Here is an 18702-nt window from a genome sequence, read left to right as displayed (position 1 = left end):
AACAAAGAACCTATATCAAAGGCAAAGCTAGAGTTGGAAGCTAAATTATGAGGTATGATGAGATCCAATACCTAAATAATGATTTGTAATTTTTTTAAAATTAAAATTCACACCTAATACAAAATCTTTATATTAAATGTTGATTATTTAGAATCCAAACAACTCTTTGATTTTAAATCAATTTTTGTTGTTGTTTTTAAAATTCTAAAGAAACCCTAGGTTTTCATAGATTAAATGTTGATTATTTAGAATCCTTCATGTTTATTTTTGGGTTTCAAAAACGTTTTTGAACAAATTTAAATTTATTTTAGTTTTTTTCTTTACTTCAAATTAATATTTTTTTGGTGTTTTTAAATTATTTTGATGCGCTAATATCAAAAATAATTTTTTAAAAATAAAAATTATTATTTTGATACATTTCCAAATAAAAAGCACTTTGAAAAGTTACCGCAACACCACTTTTAAATAAATTAAAATTTAAAATTGTGTATATTTTTTAGGTTTTAAACTAAATTAACGTTAAAAGTGTCGTTTTAAAATATTATACAAAGACAATCCTAATAAAATCTTGATAATTAAATAAACTTATCATCTTTTAAAAAATCTCTCTTTTACAAACTTTCTTGTCAAGATTCTTCTACCCTTTTCTACAAAAAAAAAAAATGGTAACGAGTAACGTATAAATTTTGGTTTGTAGTTTGTTTTTGGTTTTGCTATCAAGAATAGAAAATCAAGTAAGATTGAGAAATAATATTGCAATCATATCATTGCTATTAGAGAACACGTGTTAGATTGTTTTAAGATAAGATGATTGATCTTTGCCTCAGTTTATTTGTTATCCACCTTGATTTTTATTTTCGTATAAATTAAATCATTAGAGTAAAAAGTAACGACAGATTTACGTGCCATTCAAATTATTTGCAGGACCAAGAATTGCTACGATCACCACTTTTATCTTCGCCTCTTGGCATCGATGAAGATGAAGAAACGTGCTCTCCAAGTTTCTTCGCTTGATTGAGTGCCAACTAAGCCATTCTTCTTATGATTGCCCTCATCCACTCCAGGCCTGCCTTTTGAAGTCGAAGCACGAGAACCATCAGAGATCTTGCAGCCTGGTTGCAAAGCTCCTCCATCCACGTCACCTACCTTGCTGGCTTCTGGCATCGATGCAAATGATTTATCTGAACTTTTAACAATTCTCAGCATCATTCCCTCTTCTTATGGATTCCTTGGTGTCCTGGCTGTGGAAAATCACGATTCGGTGCCAGCTCCTTCTGATATTCATTTAGATGTTAACAAAATCATAATAAAAAACTAGTAATATTTCATTTATACGAGTAATTTGGTTATTAGGAAAATCATAATGACAAATCTATAATCTTTTTCACATTTTTGTCTGACCGAGTCGGGTTCAAAACGTAGTAGTGTGAGATGAATTATGAAACAGTAATGAATGAAAATATGATATGCAGAAGTGTTTCCGCCTTCAAAAGACATGAGATTTTTAATGGTTTTTCCAGTATATTATCGGCATTGATTTTCACAGAGTAGCCCTAGAACCAGCCTACTAGAGCCCCGGGTTCAGCCAGGCTGAATTTGGACAAAATCTAGCTCGTTTTGGCAATGTTTTGTGAAGGATTATTTCTTTACGCATAATTCCTTGCTGAAAATGATTCTTTCTAATGAATAATGTTTATCTGGTTGAATTATCTACAATTGCTATTTTTATACTGAGAGAAGAGTTTGATATATGTTTCTATATGAAGTAGAGGTTCTTTGCAACAAGTAATTCCTTCTTTGGATGAATTCTCTACAACATACCAGTTTCTTGATTGAAAAAATTCTCTCTGTCAGCAAGAAAATATGAAAAGAATTCTCTGCTAATGTAAGATTCTGCAACTCTAATTCCACAGTACTGTATGGATGAATACTATTCAGTATTCAGGATTATGAATAAACACAAGCAGCAGATTCCTTGAGCATTCCTCCATCTGATCTCATCTCAAAAACTGGGAAATCATTATATGATTTTCCTTCTCCATGGCCACCGTACTTGTTCAATATATCTCTCCTCTTCAAGTCTGAAAAGTTCTCGGGTTTCTTGTAAATCTGATTCCTAATGTGAGGATAGCCTGTGAAAAGATAGTTTGATGGATCAAAAACCGGGGACTCGGCCTTCTGTGACACACAACGAGTGTTGCTTTGGAATTGGTAATTCTCTGATGGTTTGAAAAGAGGTGTTTCTTTCCTTGACAATCTATTAGCCCTCAAACAGTTCTCCATCACCTTGATTTCCTCTTTGAATCTTTGTTTCATTTCTTTTACCCGATTTCGAAGCAATCTTGTGCGATTTGCAGATTTCAATTCCTCGACAACTTTCGATGCATGTGGTTTGCTCAAACTGTTGGAAAATGCGTATGGAATTCTGTTGCACACAATGCAGAAGTTCTTGCTTCTCTCCAAGTTGAAGTCTCTTCTCTTTATATTATCTGAGAGATATGAATAAGCCTGCAAGAAAAAGCGTATTCTTTTTCTGAGGATGCTGAAAGGAACATACAGACATGCATACATATATACAGAGAAACACACAAACATTGAAATTTATTTTATTTTATTTTATTTAAAAAAAAAAACAGAACTGTTTCATGAAATTTTATGTTGTTTCTTAATTACTAAGAGAATGGTGAAGGGTGTTGTGATATAATTTTATATCACGATACCCCAACTTGGCAGTTCCTGCTTCGCACCGATTTTTTTTTTAACAAGTTCATCAATCTTGCCCCATATTCCTTCAATCGGCCAGTTTATGACTTCCACGAAGGGCCTCAATCAGGGATATTCAAATGCCATTGCTGCGATTGCGGCAAGAACATTCAAGGCAGCCATAGATTCTGGAAAACGGAACGACCCTGATGGAAAGCTATCCCAGAAAGAAATGAAGCAAAGTGAAATAACAAAGCATGGTGTATTAAAGGTGGAAGAAAAGGGAGTGAACTATCAGAAGATGGAAAAACTAACAAGAAAACAAAGTTTGGTGATTTTTTCATTTTACAGGGGAAACCAGCCAGGGCCCCTTCTGTCACCCAAACTCTGCCATGGCTTTATGGCTATGTCACACAGGGCAAACTCTCATAGTACAGAACCATTACTAGTCATCAAATATTGCATTTCATCCTCGTGAGCATTTATTTTACAGGCTGCTATCTTTGATGTGATTACTGGTGCGAGTTTATGTACTCTAATAACAATAGAATCTAATGGTAGTTATCTAAATCTTGGTTTGAAATTAAATAACCAAGTTCAGTCGGTGCCCACAGATGGTCCCAAAATGCAAATGATTTTGTGTCATCTATCCATATTCTATATTTCTTAAATTCAATTTGATTCAAATGACTATCTTCATCATTAATCCACAAGAAACAAGAATTATCTAATATCTATCTCATCTGATTGATTACATAAACCAATTTAAGCAATAAATCTACATTGAAATAGCAGTCATCCATGCAACTATACATGCCAAGTTCTACCTGTATCAATAAATAAGAAGAGAATAGTCTATCTAACCTCCAAGACAAGCTTGAAGGCAATGTCAGCTTTAGGATGGTTGTTCTTGTCTGGGTGAAGTTGCAAAGCTGCCACAAGAAATTAACAATCCTCACCACAAACGGAAGGAAAAGCACGTCAACATAATATATATAAAAAAAACAAAAAAAACAAAAGCACACAACAACATCAACAAAACGTACTTACCAAGTTTATGATACCTCTTCTTTATAACTTCTAAGCCTGCATTTTCCTCTACCTGCGAACAAGTCCAAGAACACATTGAATTAAATTGAAATAAAACATAAAGAAACCTTGAGAAGTAATCAAGATCAAGAAGATTAACACATTACGTACTCCCAGAATGCGATACCAATCAATAAAATGCGATTCTACAGGATCACAGCTACTACTATGATGCCTATGAACACAGGAAACCAATAGGGCTGACAGAGAACAAATCTCAAACACTAACTGGGATTTCTTGGTTTCTAATTCTAGCCCCATTTAAGAGAGAAGAGGGGGGGAAATGAAGAATGGAACTGTTATATATACTCCTATCGTTGCTAAATGTGTATTGTATTAATGTTGGTGTACGTTTCGTTGGTCTTTAAGGAGAGGGAGTGATTGCAATGGTGGAGCAGTTAAGAAAAGAGAGCAAAGTTTGTGGGAGAGATTTTTCAAAGTGGATCGGTTGTGGGAAGAGAAGAGATGGAGAGGCTAACGTTAATGTTTGACAGGGTTAATATTTGGATTTTGGCTCCATTATCCATCCCTCAATCCCTATTAGTTGGGCTGATTTCAATTTTAAAATCAAATCTAGAGGTTGGATTTTGAGAGCTTAGAGGCCATTCTTTTATCTTCTTCACGAGAAATTAAGAGAGCAGCCATTTTCATGTGTCAGCTCACCTGTATTCAAAAATACTGCTATGTGCCTTGAAATATTTGTTTCGAATCAGTTAGTATATCAATTGAGATCACGTCCATTGATCTTTAATGATATTCTCATGCATTAAATGGAATTTAATAAGTTCCATCAAGTGTTCATCTTAAAATTTGAATATAAAAAGGTTAGGAAATTGAGTAAATCTCACTATCCACTAGACCGATCCCTTGAATTTATGGTAGATACTCAGTTATGGGGATATTTAAAGCATTTTTTCTATATATATATATATATATATATATATAAATTGCTGAAGAAAATTGAAAGGAAAGAAAAAAATAAATTCTCAATTACCAAGAAATTGGATTTTGAAAAAGGAAAAGAAATGAGATTCAATCATATGCTTAAGAATCTAAAAAGCAAGAGGAAGGAGACAACCACAAAATGTTATACTCCTGGAGTCAAACAAAACATTTTTAGTCAAATAGCATCTATCGTGCCATGAAATAATATTGGGAATCACAGATCCATTGGTAAGGGCGTAGGGTTCAGTAGAAAATATATGTTCTATGGAGCTGTGGCATTTCTCGATGTTAATTTAAATTTGCTTCAATGAATATATTAAGATATTTCTTTATGAAACAGCATAGAATAGAAGCTCTCCTCTGTATATTTCTTTACGAAACAGCAGAAAATCTCTGAGCTTAATTGTGTTTTTTAGTCCCTTGCTTTAAGCGTTTTTTGTGATTCCAGTCATTTAAGTTGATATTCTAAAAGAAAAATGCAGCTGATGCATCTAAATTGCTTCTAATTAATGTAAAAAAAAATAGAAAATAACAGAGAAAATTCATAAAAATAAATGTTTTTATAACAGTAAATCTATCCTTTCGAAGAACAGGCCTCTGTCCCATTATCTTAATCTTTTCTGTCTCACTAGATTCATGGTTTTATGCAGTCGATATTTTACAGCTGGTAATTTTCAAGGGGGAAAAACAAAGGAAGAGATGAAGCTGACGTGACTGTCAGGCAATCTTAACATGATGTAACGTCAAAATTGTTGAAGTCATATATTTGATCAAATGCTTCTACAACTTGGTAAGTCGTAATATAACAAAATTTCAAGCTTGATAGGAGGAACAAAAACATGATTCTGCTGTGACACAGATCGGCAACAGAGTGATTTCTCTAATGTACAGATGTCGTGCACGTTGACATGATTCATGGAAGAGAAAGATAGATAGGCTACAGTACATGCTATAACACCTTTTCCTTGGACCTCATTTCAGATTTGGATCCACTCTATGCTTGTCTTGTCGTGGTTGAGTTCAAATTCAATTCAACCAGTGATCCAGGAGCTGCTGTGCCTGTACTTTGAGATAGTGTCATTATAGTGACCGTCAGCTGCAAACGATTTTACCTTCATTTGTTTGCTGGTTGCTTCTTTTCAGGTAATTTGAGAATACCGCTGTCTATTAAGGGCTGCAATTCTTCCTTGGCTAGTTTACTGATCTTGGAGTCCGACGATTCCAAGAATGCACATATTACCTTAGAACTGCAGAATGTTAGGAAAGACATTTACGTCAGATATCAAAATTATGCTTTGGCTAAATGCATTCTACTTGCAAGAGAGACTTGAATGTTAGCCTAACCTGTGACCTTGTGTCCACTGCTCACACTTTCCTTTCAAAGCTTTCTTCCATAGAGTGGTGGCAAACATGGAGCTTTCCATAACTAATTTCCTAATGGTCCGACTGGAGTGGAAATTTTCAAGGACATGATCCTTGTCTGATTCCTCAAATTTAGATTCTGCTGCAAGAGATGCTATAGCTTCATGCAAGGTGTTCATCTTGTCACCCAAAGTTTCTCGAAGAATACCACCAGAACCCCCAGTTGCAACCTTCATTCATCACCAAGATAGATCAAATCAAATGTTCTGATGGGTTAAGCCAGGTATTTACAAAGACATCTAGTGCCTGTTTGGTAGTGCAATTGCTCTGTGTTTGTGTTTTTTAAAGTGCTTTTCAAATTGATTTTGAACTGAAAAGGCATCAGATTGGTTTTTTTTGGGAGCTTTAGGATGATTGTGACATGAAGATGTCGAAACCATAAAAAAAGCATCCCAATTTGATGCCTTTTCAGAAGCACCTGCATCACATTATCAAATGCACTCTTAATAGGCATGTATGTGCCTCCTAAACCCAATAATCTAGCAAAATAGCAAGTTCACACTAACATAGACTTCAGAAGAGAAAGGTGAAAATATCATAACAAGTTTCAGCAACTGAACTTCTGGAGGTTGAAGTAAACAATTACTACAACAAAATATCAGATGCAGGGACTAACCTCAAATAAGACTTCTTTACCAAAATTTGATCTTAGCAACTCTTCTGCATTCTCAATACATATGTCAATGAGGCCCTGCAAAGCACAGTAGTATCAAAGCCAGAAGTCTTTCTGATACAGAGACACCATAGAAAAGAACAACAAAAGGAATTTTAGAGATCTTAATGCAACAAACCTCAGCAAGGCCACTGCCCACCAACAGCTCTTGCCTTCTAATAGAAGGATCTTTTTTGCCACCCTCAATGAGTTGAAGAGTTTCAGGGCTTGTACTTCCATCAGGCTTTGCCATTGTAACTTCTCTCCCATTGTTGTCCTTGTCACTAGATTCCTCGTCCTTTAAAGACTTAGTTTCAGAATTTACTTCCAACTCACCCTGCAAATGGAAAAGAAAAATAGTACATTCAAGCATCATTGCATCAGTGATCTAAGATCGTTCAAGGTCCAGATAAATGATAAATGAATATCACGTTACCATGGAATTGAGAGAGGAAATAGATAGGCTAAGAGAAGCCATTTCATCAGGACTGAAATATCGTGTACAATTTGGATTAAGCAACTGCAACAAAGGACGTCTTCCATTCTAATAAACAGTGAAAAGAATCAGGAACAAGTTTTGTAAGGGTAAAACCAGACAGCTAAAAATCTGTCAATATAAAAAAACTGAGATAAAAGATCCCACAAAATTAATTGATAAATAAATGCGTTGTAAGAACCAGTTTCCCAAATTTTGTTAGCAGAGGTGCCCAGGGGGTTTGATGATATGTTGAATTAATTAATAATTAGTAGCCAGTCCTGTTTGTGGCATTCTGAATTTTAATAAACACTTGGTGACCATCCATGTTTTACAGTTAAAGCTACACAACACCTTTTCCCATTATATATGTAACCAAAATTACTTCCAAGGTGCAAGAAGAGTAGAAACCTTATCCAAAACAAGCTCCTTTAAGATCGACTGAAGCTCGCGAATGACAGTCTGCAATCAGAAGAGTTTAATAGAAACTCAATCAGAAAGACATTCAAAAGAAAATTCTAAAGAATAACAGTAATAAGCATCACAACTAGAAACAACCTTTGTTACGAGCTTTGTGTCGTCAATAGTTGAGACAATGCAGGCAAGTACCTTAAAACATCCGATGCACAAAAAGTTAATAGTCAGAGAATACCACAGAACAAAAATATGATGACACAAGCAAGGAAACAGATGAAGCTGAAGATAATGCAAATGGGCATAAAAATTCAAAACACTGAGATATAGTCTAAAGCATATACATAACCTTCAGTCACTAATCTTTACAATTTGAACCATACCCCACCCCCACCGTCACCGGAAAAAAAAACACAGAACAAAGAATCCATTTACAACTACAGAAAACAATTCAGCAATATATGCAGATCTGGAGGAAATTATGTGTTGCAGGATCTACCCAAGGAAATATAGGAAACATAAGAGTGAACTCAATTGGTAAAACACAACATCGAGTACTTAAATGAAACTTTTTAAGTCAGAAGACAATGTCAGGAAGGTGACTGTAAATTTTTTCTCCAGCCACGAACAATAAATACGTCAAGCTACAGAGCAGGTACAGATGAAAAATGAAATCCTTACCAAACTTCCATATTGAAAATGAGCTGTTTTGCCTACTGTGCCTTTCAGTCCTTTGACAATCTTCTTTCGCTCCTGGATATTATCACAAAAGGAAAAGGAAAGAAAGATTAAAGGGCAATGGACAACCGATGGAAATCAGAATAACCCTTTTCACATGGTTGAATAAATAAACAGCTATTTTTAAATCTTTGTCGATATTAAAGATCAAAGAAAATGCAACAAACCTTAGCACTCCCATGTTTGACACACAGTATCCCAACCCGAGATCCATCCCTTGTATGGATCATTCGAACAAGAAGTGGGCCTGACAATTGTTGAATTATTTCTGCTGCTGAGGTCTAAAAACAAACTTAATTTAGAAAGACAACAAAGTTGCAAAGAGAAACTGCTACTGTAGAAAAAAAAATGCTTCAAAATTTGTTCTTTTGAAATTGTTTAGGGCATTAAAATGTTGTTTAACCTTGCCAGCTATGCTGAGGTACTCTATTAGCACCCTGTGTATAATAGAGTGATCAACAATTCCTTTCTCCAGAATTGGTTGAATGACAGAAGCCATGTGTCGTAAGACTGAACCTTTCTGTAGGTTCAGCTTCAAGATAACATCTGGTAACCTGAAAGATAACCAAGGCATAGATAAATATTCAGCAAAATCAAGAAAGCAGCATGACCATGGACTGTTAGAAAATATTACAATAGGGAACACTCTTGCATGGCAAAGTACTAGAAACAGAAAATGAGTCACCTGCTTTCTTTCATTGATGAAAGATCCTTGAACAATTGAAGTTCAGTGGAATACAACTCCATCAGAAGCTCTTGTTTTTGAGTTGCATTTCCCAGCTGGTATGCATGCTCGATAACTGAAAAGGAGTTTTTAAAAAAAAGTAATCAGTTGCATTCTATCTTCAATAGGAAACCTTTATCCAATTCATCAAACTTGAGAAACAATATTTTCCTGAAAAGGATAGGGAAAAACCAAAGGAAACCATAATCTAAAGAAAAATTCAAGGGAATATCCTCTAACAAGGTAATGTTTTGCATCAAGTACAGGGATGAATCAGGTTTGGATCAACTATTGAATCTTCAGAACTGACAAACCACCAGAATTAAGTTCAATGAAAATTGAGAGATTTAGAGTGAGTAACAGACAATTAAGCAGAATCAATATATCTTTGATCAGAGTATCCAAGAGATCCACTGCTCCTTAAAAAAAGCAAACAAAAACCCAAGTGTATAACATACCAACAGATCCAACAGTGTGTCGAAGAAGAGAAGCAGCATGCCCACGGAGGGAGCTGATGAACTCTGCTAGCTGTTTTTTAGAAGCTGCAAACAAGATAAAGAAGTTTAGATGATGAAAGTAAAAGGGTCTTACTTACAAGAATAAATATAATGTATAGGAACTGGCATTTTGATTGTCCCTCTATTTTCTCTTTTGATTCTTTCAACTCAAAACGTACCATTATCTAGCATTTTCATCACAAGATGAATTGCATACTTGTTGGTCGCAAAGGTCAGAAAATGTGGCTTGAGCTCGTCAAATACGGTATCCCTTTCAGCTTGTGTACAATACTTCACACAAGTCTGAAAATAAAATAAAACAGCATAAATGAGGGATACAACAAACATTTACAAACCAGTAAACTTAGGAAAACCCATATCATGGACAAACAAAAAGGAAGCAGAAAATCACCTGCAGAACACGAGACGAAACATGGGAGCTTGCAATTTCCGGAATCTTCCCCTTCATCTTTAGTATAGCTTCAGCAATAATCCTTTTAAGATAATTTAAAAGGGAAAAAATGGTTAAGAGAAAGAATGAAAGCAAAATCCCATGCACATGTAATCATGGAGTTAAGCTTAACCAAAAAAAAAAAGGTACTTGGATCTCTCTTCTTTGACAATATTACGCTGCCTCATCTTTTCCCAAAGACGTGCAAGCTCCTGTGTGAAAATAAAAGATATTTGCTCAAACCAATAATCACAATAAACAAAACTTACAACATAAACTATAGCCAATACACACTTCAGATTTCCTTAAGAAAAAAAAAAAACAGCAAGCCTTGAACTTCAACTTATCTTTTCAAAAATGACAAATTCCTAAAAGGACATGTTAGTCCCAGGTAACTCCTTAAACCACGACTCAGAGACAAATGTTTGACTTCAATGAATCAAATTGGATATAAAAACAAATTAAAAGAATACGCATACTTGTTCAAGAGTGTAATGTTGCTTCCTTCTCTTCTTCCTAGCCTCCGTCAATTCCTATCATCAAACAAACAAACAAAAACACTCAGTACGCAAAAAACAACTATACATAATAACAATAAAAAAATAAAAATAAAAAATAAAAAAAACTAGAAAAGAAATAACCTTTGCATGTAGCCTACGCTCCCTTTTTGATAAAGGGGTGTTCTTCTCTTCACCAGATTGCGACTTCAATTTGCCAAAATTCTGCTTCTTAAATGGCTTGAAAGGCTTCTTTTCTTGCTTGTTTTCAGGTTTTGAGCTGACAAGCTTCGGTCTTTTAGAAAATGAGCTATTTGTATTTGTCTTAGCATCTGGGTTTTGCTTTCTCTTCTTTGATTTGTTGTTACTGTCTTGTTTCTTCGCCGCCATTGAAGTACAAGCTTTAGAGCTTTTTAGTCGCTCTCGTGCTTTTCGGTTGGTCTTTGAGGGGTTTTTTGAGGGTTTTGGTATTGTTAGAGATGATAATAGATGAATATGTCCTAATGTGGCCACATGCCAATTTTGGATCCAAGTTCAACTTAATGGGCTACTGAGGTAATGGGCTGGCCCATTATCTTTATATGTTTTTTTTTTCAATACTAATATACTGTAGTATAAATATTAGACATGACTTTTGAAAAATAAATTTTAAAATTTTGGAGTTATAGTTTAAAATGTACTGGTACATTCATCCATGTTTTGCTGGAGGTTAGGCTTTTTTTTTTTCTAAACTTAAAAAAAATATTTAAAATATAGAGATATTTTTTATAGTATTATTAAATTCAATCAAGCGATTTGATTTTGAAATCCTATTACCCAATTTTTTTTTCTAATTTGAGTTTTAAATTAAATCACATGAAAATTAATCCAAAAATAATTATTCAATTTAATAGGTATAAAGACAGCTTAAAGACATAGCATAGCTTTAAAAAAAAAAAACTTTAAGACAACAATTTTAAAAAAATTCTAAGACAACGACATATTGGATCGTTCTCGGTTACCTAGTGACCTAGGTCATGAATTTCAATGTGTTTAATAACTTTATTATCTTTGAAATTATTTTTATTTTATAATAAAATTAAATGCTTATAAAATTGAGTACCAAGCCTGAAAAAAACATTATTGAGATCATAATAACCCTAGAGAAAATAAAAAACAATAAACCATAAATTTTATTTTTTAAGCAATCCACTAATGAAGAAGAGTAAATTAGAAAAATTAAAGAACGAAAACTAAAACTATATATATATATAACATAACATGTTTGATGGGTGAACTAGTTAAACCCATGAATCGGGTAACCTGAATCAACACATCAAACCTGCAAATTAGGTATTGGATTTCATTAGGATTAATAACTTTTTTAAAAAAAAAAAAACTATTGTTTATTTAACTATATGATAATAAAATTAGACAATCGTCAAATTGAGCATCAAACCAATACCAAGACTTGTTTTTAAAAAATTATGATAACTTTATAAAAAGTAAAACAAAACAAATTATAAAACTCAGTTTTCAATCAGTCCAATATCAAATGATGGAATTAAAAAAAAAAAAAAAAAGAAGCTAAACTCGTCAGCATGCCCATGAACTTTCCAAAATTTAATAAAATATTTTTTTTCAAAACTATTTTTTTAACTATATGATAAAAAAACATAGACGATTACATAATCGAGTTCAATAAAAAAAAATACCCAGCTAAACCCGCGAACCAGAGCAACCAAGGTTACATTACCAAACTCGCAAACCGGGTCATTTACTCCATAAGGTTGAACAAACTAGTTTTCATCAAAATCATTTTTATTTAAATAAAATTCTTTAAAAATAGATCATATTGCGATATTGGAATATTTTTCTAACATCAATTTGATGTTGTGATGTTTTTTAATATAGAGATAACCATATAAAAAGATAAATTAAAATAAATTATTAACTCTAAATTCCTATGCACATATTATATAAGGACTAAATTTTAAAAAATTAATCAATAATTAAAAGGAAAAAAAATGTCATGACACAAAAAAAAAAAATTATGAATTATTGTTGTAATTCATAGTGCTAATCTTACTAATGGGTGTTTGAAAAACCTTTTAGCTTTATACTTAATTTATATAAATAGTAACACGTGGTAAAAAAAGTTAAAAAAATCTCTATTTAAAAGTTTCTTTAATGTTGAATTTCTTAACTCTTAATTTATGAATTATAACGTGTACTATCTCCTTTAAAAAAAAATTGTTTTGAATTATTTTTAAAAATTTTATTTTTATATTTGTTTAATAAAAAAATAAAAACCAATTTAAATCAAAATCCAAAAAAACACATCAAACATAATCCAAATCTGTCTGATTGATTGTTGTAGTAATTTTTAGTAATAAAACTTTATTACAATAAGCTTATAATTAATCCTTGTAATGTGAATAGTTTGGTTCCATAGATAAATTATGTTGGACTTGATGTCAAACAAATTCCAAAGTACAACTATGGGTCAACCGGTTTCAATTTGTTTTTTTTTTAAGCCAAAAATACATTGTTTTGAAAGAAAAAATTAGAAAGTCAAAACAAGTTTATAGCTAAGATGATTTTCGCTACTTCAACCACTTTACTATGAGGCTGGCTTTGATTTTGATTTTGTGTGCCCCCGGTGGGTGAAATAAGTAATAAATTAGTAATTGTTTTTTTTAAGTATTTTTTTTTATTTAAAAATATATTAAAATAATAATTTTAATTTTAATTTTTAAAAATTAATTTTTATATCAATATATCAAAATGATCTGAAAAATAAAAAAATATTTTTAAATAAAAAAATTGTAAATTTAACCAACCTATTTCAAGGTAATGTGGGCCTGTGCAAGTTTCAACAAATTATATCTTGGACCTCACCTAATAGCTTAAGCTTTTAGGTTGAACTGGTTCTTTGACAATAATATCTTTCCATAAAATTTTAGGGCCTTCAGATTCCGAAAATGGAGAGAGCTACAATGCATGTCTGTCGTATTTACTAGTGGATTAACGAGTGAAAATCATTACCAGAAAAATAAAATAAAAAATACTCATGTTTTATTGTTCTTGAGGCATGTAAATATACACTTTAGTCCTTATATTTTTATATTTACATTTCAATTCTAAAACTTTAGTTTCATGATGTTTCAATTCTTGGATGTTGAGGGATAAAAAGGAAAATGCGTGTTTGTGTTTCAATTCCTGAATGTTGAGAGATAAAAAAAAATAATAATAAAGTTTTGGCCAGTCACATTTTAATCATAAAAAAAAAAAATCAATCTTAGTGTTAGTTAGTTCTTCTTGAATAAAGGAGATTTTACTAAAAAAATCATTCTATGAATTGAAAATATATCTTTTTTATAAGAAAAATACAATAACAAAAATTCAAGTTTTAACTTAAAAAAGGTTTGGCGAAAATCTATATATATAAAAATACTAGTTGCCCGATTAAATTGTGGTTTCTTGAAGATAAAAAAGAGAATATTTCCATGTCAAAGACTTCTTGTTCCGTACTTTATTATAACCTTGCAGACGTTACCAGCTTGATGAAAATTGTGGAGTAGGATGTGGTTTATTGGGGTGACAGCTGACTTCAGTGTGTGTGTGTGTAAAAAATCCTCCTTTATTATTGTTTATCAACCAGGCATAGCACAACTTTGATTTAGAATCAAGCAATTACTGAGCTCTTCCTTTTATATGATCCATAATCTTCCTTCTGCAGATCAATGATTTTGTGATTTAATTAGGCTGTGAGAGAAGGGATTTACGCCTCATTTTTTAATCAAACCTCAAAGCTCTGGTGTAAACATATTTGTAGCAGGAACACTTTGCAGAAGGAAACAAATCTGTAACATTTTGAGATTAAAACACTGCAATTATTTTCCCGACAACCATGCCCATCACATAAAACCAGAAGTGCAAAATCTTTATCAGAATCCTCGTAGCAGCCATGTCCTAGAGCTTGAAGCAGAAGCTCCTAAACTTTATAAGATGCTCTTTTCCTTGACTACAGAATACTGAATTCATGCAATTCATGTCATCAACTAATGCTGCTGGTATATTGATTCATATCCAATGAAGATTTCACAAGGAAACTTGCATTGAATGCGTCTGATTCTGTGAACAAGGTGAGGGGTTTAATAGAATACAGGTAGCAATACTAAGAATATTCATGTCACTTTTGTGGTTTGTTGCAATAACTACCAAAAATTTTCTTACACATGAATGAAGATATGAAGCTGTACAAATAATCTGCAGAATTGAACAGGAGGAAATGCAAAACCAAGGGAATGAAGGAACAAATACTGTAGACATGTGTCTTATTGAAAAGAATCTGACATACTTTAGAGACCATAAGCTGTGGAAGAATCCCTTTTTACCCCATATGACTGTACTTTTGAAGGAACGGTATTCATAAGCTGGCGGATTTACCATAGGAATTCAGGATGGAGTAGCAAACCGAGGAAAAATTTGAATATGAGCTGTTGAGTTCTGGACATGGTTCCGGGGAAACAAACTCTGAAAAGCCAATAACGTTTGAACATGTCCAAGAAGTTGAGGCGGTGGGAATTGTTAAGGAGACATTAAATAGACAAATAGAGGTGAAAGGAGATTCTGCAAGTCCCGTGAAGTTGCCAGCCATTGTGATGTTTGAACCAATCACATTTTGCAAAGTGATTTGATCAAGAATTGGGATGGCATTAGGATCGAAACTGTCATCCGGATGCAACCCACAATCACCAATGGCACCTAACGCCATGTTGATATTTTTCAATTCAACATTTGATATGATGATCCGTCTGATATAACCACCTCTGCCCTTAGTTGTTCTAAACTCAATGCCACTAAACGAGTTGTATAGGGAGACCTGCTCAACATACACATTAGAAATGCCACCGGACATCTCACTACCAAAGGCGATGGACGAGCCTGAAGATGATTGAAGGTAGACCCTTCTTATGTGTACATCATGTGTTGGCCTATTATAGGCAATGCCATATTCATCCCAACCACTCTTGAGGGAAATCGCATCATAACCAACCTTGATGAGGCTGTCCTCTATGCACACATTATTGGAAGAATCTGAAAATGTTATAAAAACAGAGTCAGCTGAATTCTTGTCCGACAATGATTACAAAACACAATCAAGGCAGTTCATCCACACCCACTCTCTTTGCTCATTATATTAATAAAGCATTCTTAGTTCGAGCAAATTATACAACTTAAAATTTTGAGGATGAAATAGAGTTGGTATTCGTACTGAGGGAAATTAGTGGAAAACATGTTAATTACACAAACACAAGTTCCACAAACCTGGAACTATGCCGATGGTGTAAGGGGATTCCCCAGGAGCAGAGACTGAAATATTTTGAACAAGCACATTACTGCATCAGAGACAATTGCACACAAAACTAAGTCACTCCATCTAATCATAAGCTGTTTATTAAATTAGCAATCACCTGGATCTTAGAAAACTTACCTGCAATATACAGGATGAATGTTATATGCAGGAGCATTCAAGAAGGTAAGATTTGAAACTACTACATGATCAGATGATGTAAATTCCACAAGGTGAGGGCGGCTGTAGTTCAAGGAATGGGACTCGAACCAATCCCACCAAACTGAACCCTGACCATCAACGGTCCCATTATCACCTAGACCAGCAAATAAATGTCAGGTAAGCAGCAATCAAGACCAAACAATCTGTGATTGAAAGAGAAACAAATGAAAACGCAAGTGCTTTTACCAGTTACTACCACATCAGTTAGCATATCTCCATTTATTAAACTTCGATATCTTTTTCCAGGAAGTTCAATCCCACGACCATACGAGGGTAAGGGATCAACAAGATCCCAATGGGATGGATCCTGACAAGCAAGGAAAGCACGCGTAAGAATCCCAAGGATTGAACACAACAAACCAAACTAATTTTGCATTGTTAAAAGATTTTTCTGCATCTATCTCTTCACTAGAAACAGGTCAAACAAAACAAATGAGGGAAAACAAATACGAGAAAGCAAACAGTGAAAAAGTACCTGAGATCCTAGAATAACAGCACCTTTTTCCAGGAAGAGTGTGAGATGGCTGGTAAGACTGAAACTTCCGGTAAGCCATTTTCCGGGTGGGACATAAAGCTGAGCACCGCCCTTGTCAGTAAATGACTTTAGATAGAAAATGGCATTCTGAAAAGCAAGAGTATTCAATGTTTTCCCATCTCCAACTGCACCGAACTCCAAGATCGACACACTATGTGGCCTCGGTTTTAAACCTGGCTTAAAGTCACACACTCCGCTACTCTCTTCTGCATCAATTCTAATGGCAATGCTCAGTGCCAGTAGCAAGAGTAATGCCACCTGAAAAACAAGAGCAAAAACAACCAAATCTAAGAACAGATTCGTAGAATAAAGATTCATTTTGCGCAACAGTCAATTAAACAAGAGAGCAATAAAAAATTCAAAGCAATCATGAATTCCATTGAAAATTCATTGAAACAGTAACAAGCAGACTCTGACCTCCTCTATTGGATTCTTAGAATCTAGTGAGTTGTACAAAGCTCACAAAACCAACAACAGAATAAGAACAAAGAAAAGCAAAAACCAGGCTGTCCATTTTATCACAAAAAAAGATGCCATATGGAGACAAAGAGTATTCTTCATATTATGTAAGAGTTTCGCAAGCTAACAATTCCCTTTACACCCCAAAAAATATTGGAAAATCCTATTATGATGAAGCATAGCAGGCAACTATTAGATTTTAGTTGACAAGAGGATGCTTCAAGTGAAGCAATGAAATACATGAGATCATAATGGAAAGCAATTTATAAAAAATAAAATAAAAATAAAAATAATTATACTGTATTTTCTAGTAAAACAAATTAGCCTCCTTGTGATGTGGAAGCTGAACTGTGGTTTGGTGAATCCAAAAGAAAGGAAAGCAATGCAGTAAACAAATCAACTAATCAAAAGTATAAAAGGTGAAAAAAAAACTCCAATGAGAGCAGAACTGCTCAGAATAACAGCAAAACAGAAAGACCAGATATTCAAGACACAACTAAATTGAGAAAAGAGAAGAGATGGAAGAAGCAAAAAAGGGAAAAAAATCTATCACACACATAATATCCAAATTAAAAGCATCGGTTCAAGCAAAAATGGAACTTTACAATCACCATATTTAGAAAAGATAGAAGCATAGAATGCCCATGAACCAAGATATAGCAAAAATGAACCGAATTCACAGCCATAGCCATTGCTGTGAAACACTGATACACTATAATACAAAACATGAGAATCCCAGAAAGGCAGTCAAAAAATACTTGAAAAAAATAAAAATATATCACAAAACCAATCAAGATTCCAAGCTTTCAAGATTTGCAGGAAGAAAAAAGGAGAAAGAAACACAGATATATAAAAGAAACGTACTTACTGGCATCTTCGTGAAGAACTCACAACTTCTTCTTCTTCTTCAGCGGTGCTAACCAAAACGGAAGCAAAGAAAACAAAGTCTGGCTAGCTAATGCCCCAATAACAACAAACTGCAGAACAAAAGGAGAAAAAAGAAAGACAGAGAAAGGAGGGGGGAGGGGAGAAGAAGAAGAAGCACGGAAACAGGGACAGCTTTGTGTAAGCTTGTATATTATAAGCATTAATTATATATAAATGACAAAGAACATTTTCTTTATTTATTTATTTATTTATTTACTTATCATTGTTACTACCATCACTGTACACATGTTACCATTGTTTTAAGATCCGGACAAGTCTGATGTATCGAACTGGAAGTCTAACTAATCTAAGTTCGGATTAGTCCAATTATAGGAAGAAAAAAAATTGGTCGACCCAGTTCTAGTGCGGTTAAAACACGGTTATTAATTTGTTTTTTTTAAAAAAAAAAATTGATATAATTTTTAATTTTTTAAAAATAAAATTATACCGATCTAAATTATTCTTCTCTCGAAACATTACCCAAACTAATCAAATTTTAAAACTATACTAATTATAATTACATTACACAAAACTATATAATAGCTCAGTAATAATATGTTTTTGGTGAGTAAAGATATGACAGCTTAATTTTCATGCAAAAATAAAAGAAAAAA

The 18702-nt window shown here is 33.4% G+C and overlaps 3 protein-coding genes across 3 annotated transcripts; all 3 read right to left on the bottom strand.

The window, feature by feature from the left end:
- Window positions 1-1780: 1780 nt before the first annotated feature.
- LOC118057366 (uncharacterized) lies at window positions 1781-5135 on the bottom strand. The gene is made up of 4 exons (XM_035069924.2): window positions 3904-5135; window positions 3754-3805; window positions 3568-3635; window positions 1781-2508 (listed from the first exon to the last, which is right to left on the bottom strand). Exons 1-4 carry the CDS (start codon window positions 4051-4053, stop codon window positions 1948-1950), a joined length of 831 nt encoding a protein of 276 aa, XP_034925815.1. The 5' UTR covers window positions 4054-5135; the 3' UTR covers window positions 1781-1947.
- Window positions 5136-5475: 340 nt separating this feature from the next.
- Window positions 5476-11082, bottom strand: LOC118057365 (pumilio homolog 24). Its single transcript, XM_035069923.2, has 17 exons — window positions 10752-11082; window positions 10590-10643; window positions 10261-10322; window positions 10072-10153; window positions 9839-9962; window positions 9621-9704; window positions 9124-9238; window positions 8842-8992; window positions 8606-8719; window positions 8382-8453; window positions 7845-7895; window positions 7698-7748; window positions 7248-7355; window positions 6951-7148; window positions 6776-6850; window positions 6082-6329; window positions 5476-5984 (listed from the first exon to the last, which is right to left on the bottom strand). The coding sequence occupies exons 1-17, from the start codon at window positions 10995-10997 to the stop codon at window positions 5852-5854; spliced, it is 1968 nt and encodes a 655-aa protein (XP_034925814.1). The 5' UTR covers window positions 10998-11082; the 3' UTR covers window positions 5476-5851.
- Window positions 11083-14646: 3564 nt separating this feature from the next.
- Window positions 14647-18236, bottom strand: LOC118057364 (probable polygalacturonase). Its single transcript, XM_035069922.2, has 6 exons — window positions 18030-18236; window positions 16643-16960; window positions 16354-16474; window positions 16087-16261; window positions 15921-15991; window positions 14647-15689 (listed from the first exon to the last, which is right to left on the bottom strand). Exons 1-6 carry the CDS (start codon window positions 18033-18035, stop codon window positions 15019-15021), a joined length of 1362 nt encoding a protein of 453 aa, XP_034925813.1. The 5' UTR covers window positions 18036-18236; the 3' UTR covers window positions 14647-15018.
- Between the last annotated feature and the right edge of the window lie 466 nt (window positions 18237-18702).

Source organism: Populus alba, chromosome 10 (genome assembly GCF_005239225.2).
Source record: "Populus alba chromosome 10, ASM523922v2, whole genome shotgun sequence".
Classification (NCBI taxonomy): Eukaryota; Viridiplantae; Streptophyta; class Magnoliopsida; order Malpighiales; family Salicaceae; genus Populus; species Populus alba.
Note: the sequence above shows the minus strand (reverse complement) of the source record. Positions and strands in the feature narration are given on the sequence as shown.

What these genes read in the sequence shown, in the direction of transcription:
- LOC118057366 (XM_035069924.2), bottom strand. Translation starts at nt 4,053, where the DNA reads ATGGGGCTAGAATTAGAAACCAAGAAATCCCAGTTAGTGTTTGAGATT. An exon ending in GAAGAGGTATCATAAACTTG is followed by an intron (nt 3,636 to 3,753) that starts GTAAGTACGTTT and finishes TTCTTGTGGCAG; the next exon opens with CTTTGCAACTTCACCCAGAC. An exon ending in CCTTCAAGCTTGTCTTGGAG is followed by an intron (nt 2,509 to 3,567) that starts GTTAGATAGACT and finishes TTTTTCTTGCAG; the next exon opens with GCTTATTCATATCTCTCAGA.
- LOC118057365 (XM_035069923.2), bottom strand. Translation starts at nt 10,997, where the DNA reads ATGGCGGCGAAGAAACAAGACAGTAACAACAAATCAAAGAAGAGAAAG. An exon ending in AGCGTAGGCTACATGCAAAG is followed by an intron (nt 10,644 to 10,751) that starts GTTATTTCTTTT and finishes GTTTGATGATAG; the next exon opens with GAATTGACGGAGGCTAGGAA. An exon ending in GTAAAGAAGTCTTATTTGAG is followed by an intron (nt 6,330 to 6,775) that starts GTTAGTCCCTGC and finishes TGATGAATGAAG; the next exon opens with GTTGCAACTGGGGGTTCTGG.
- LOC118057364 (XM_035069922.2), bottom strand. An exon ending in ATTCATCCTGTATATTGCAG is followed by an intron (nt 15,992 to 16,086) that starts GTAAGTTTTCTA and finishes TCTCTGATGCAG; the next exon opens with TAATGTGCTTGTTCAAAATA. An exon ending in CACCATCGGCATAGTTCCAG is followed by an intron (nt 15,690 to 15,920) that starts GTTTGTGGAACT and finishes TAACATTTTCAG; the next exon opens with ATTCTTCCAATAATGTGTGC.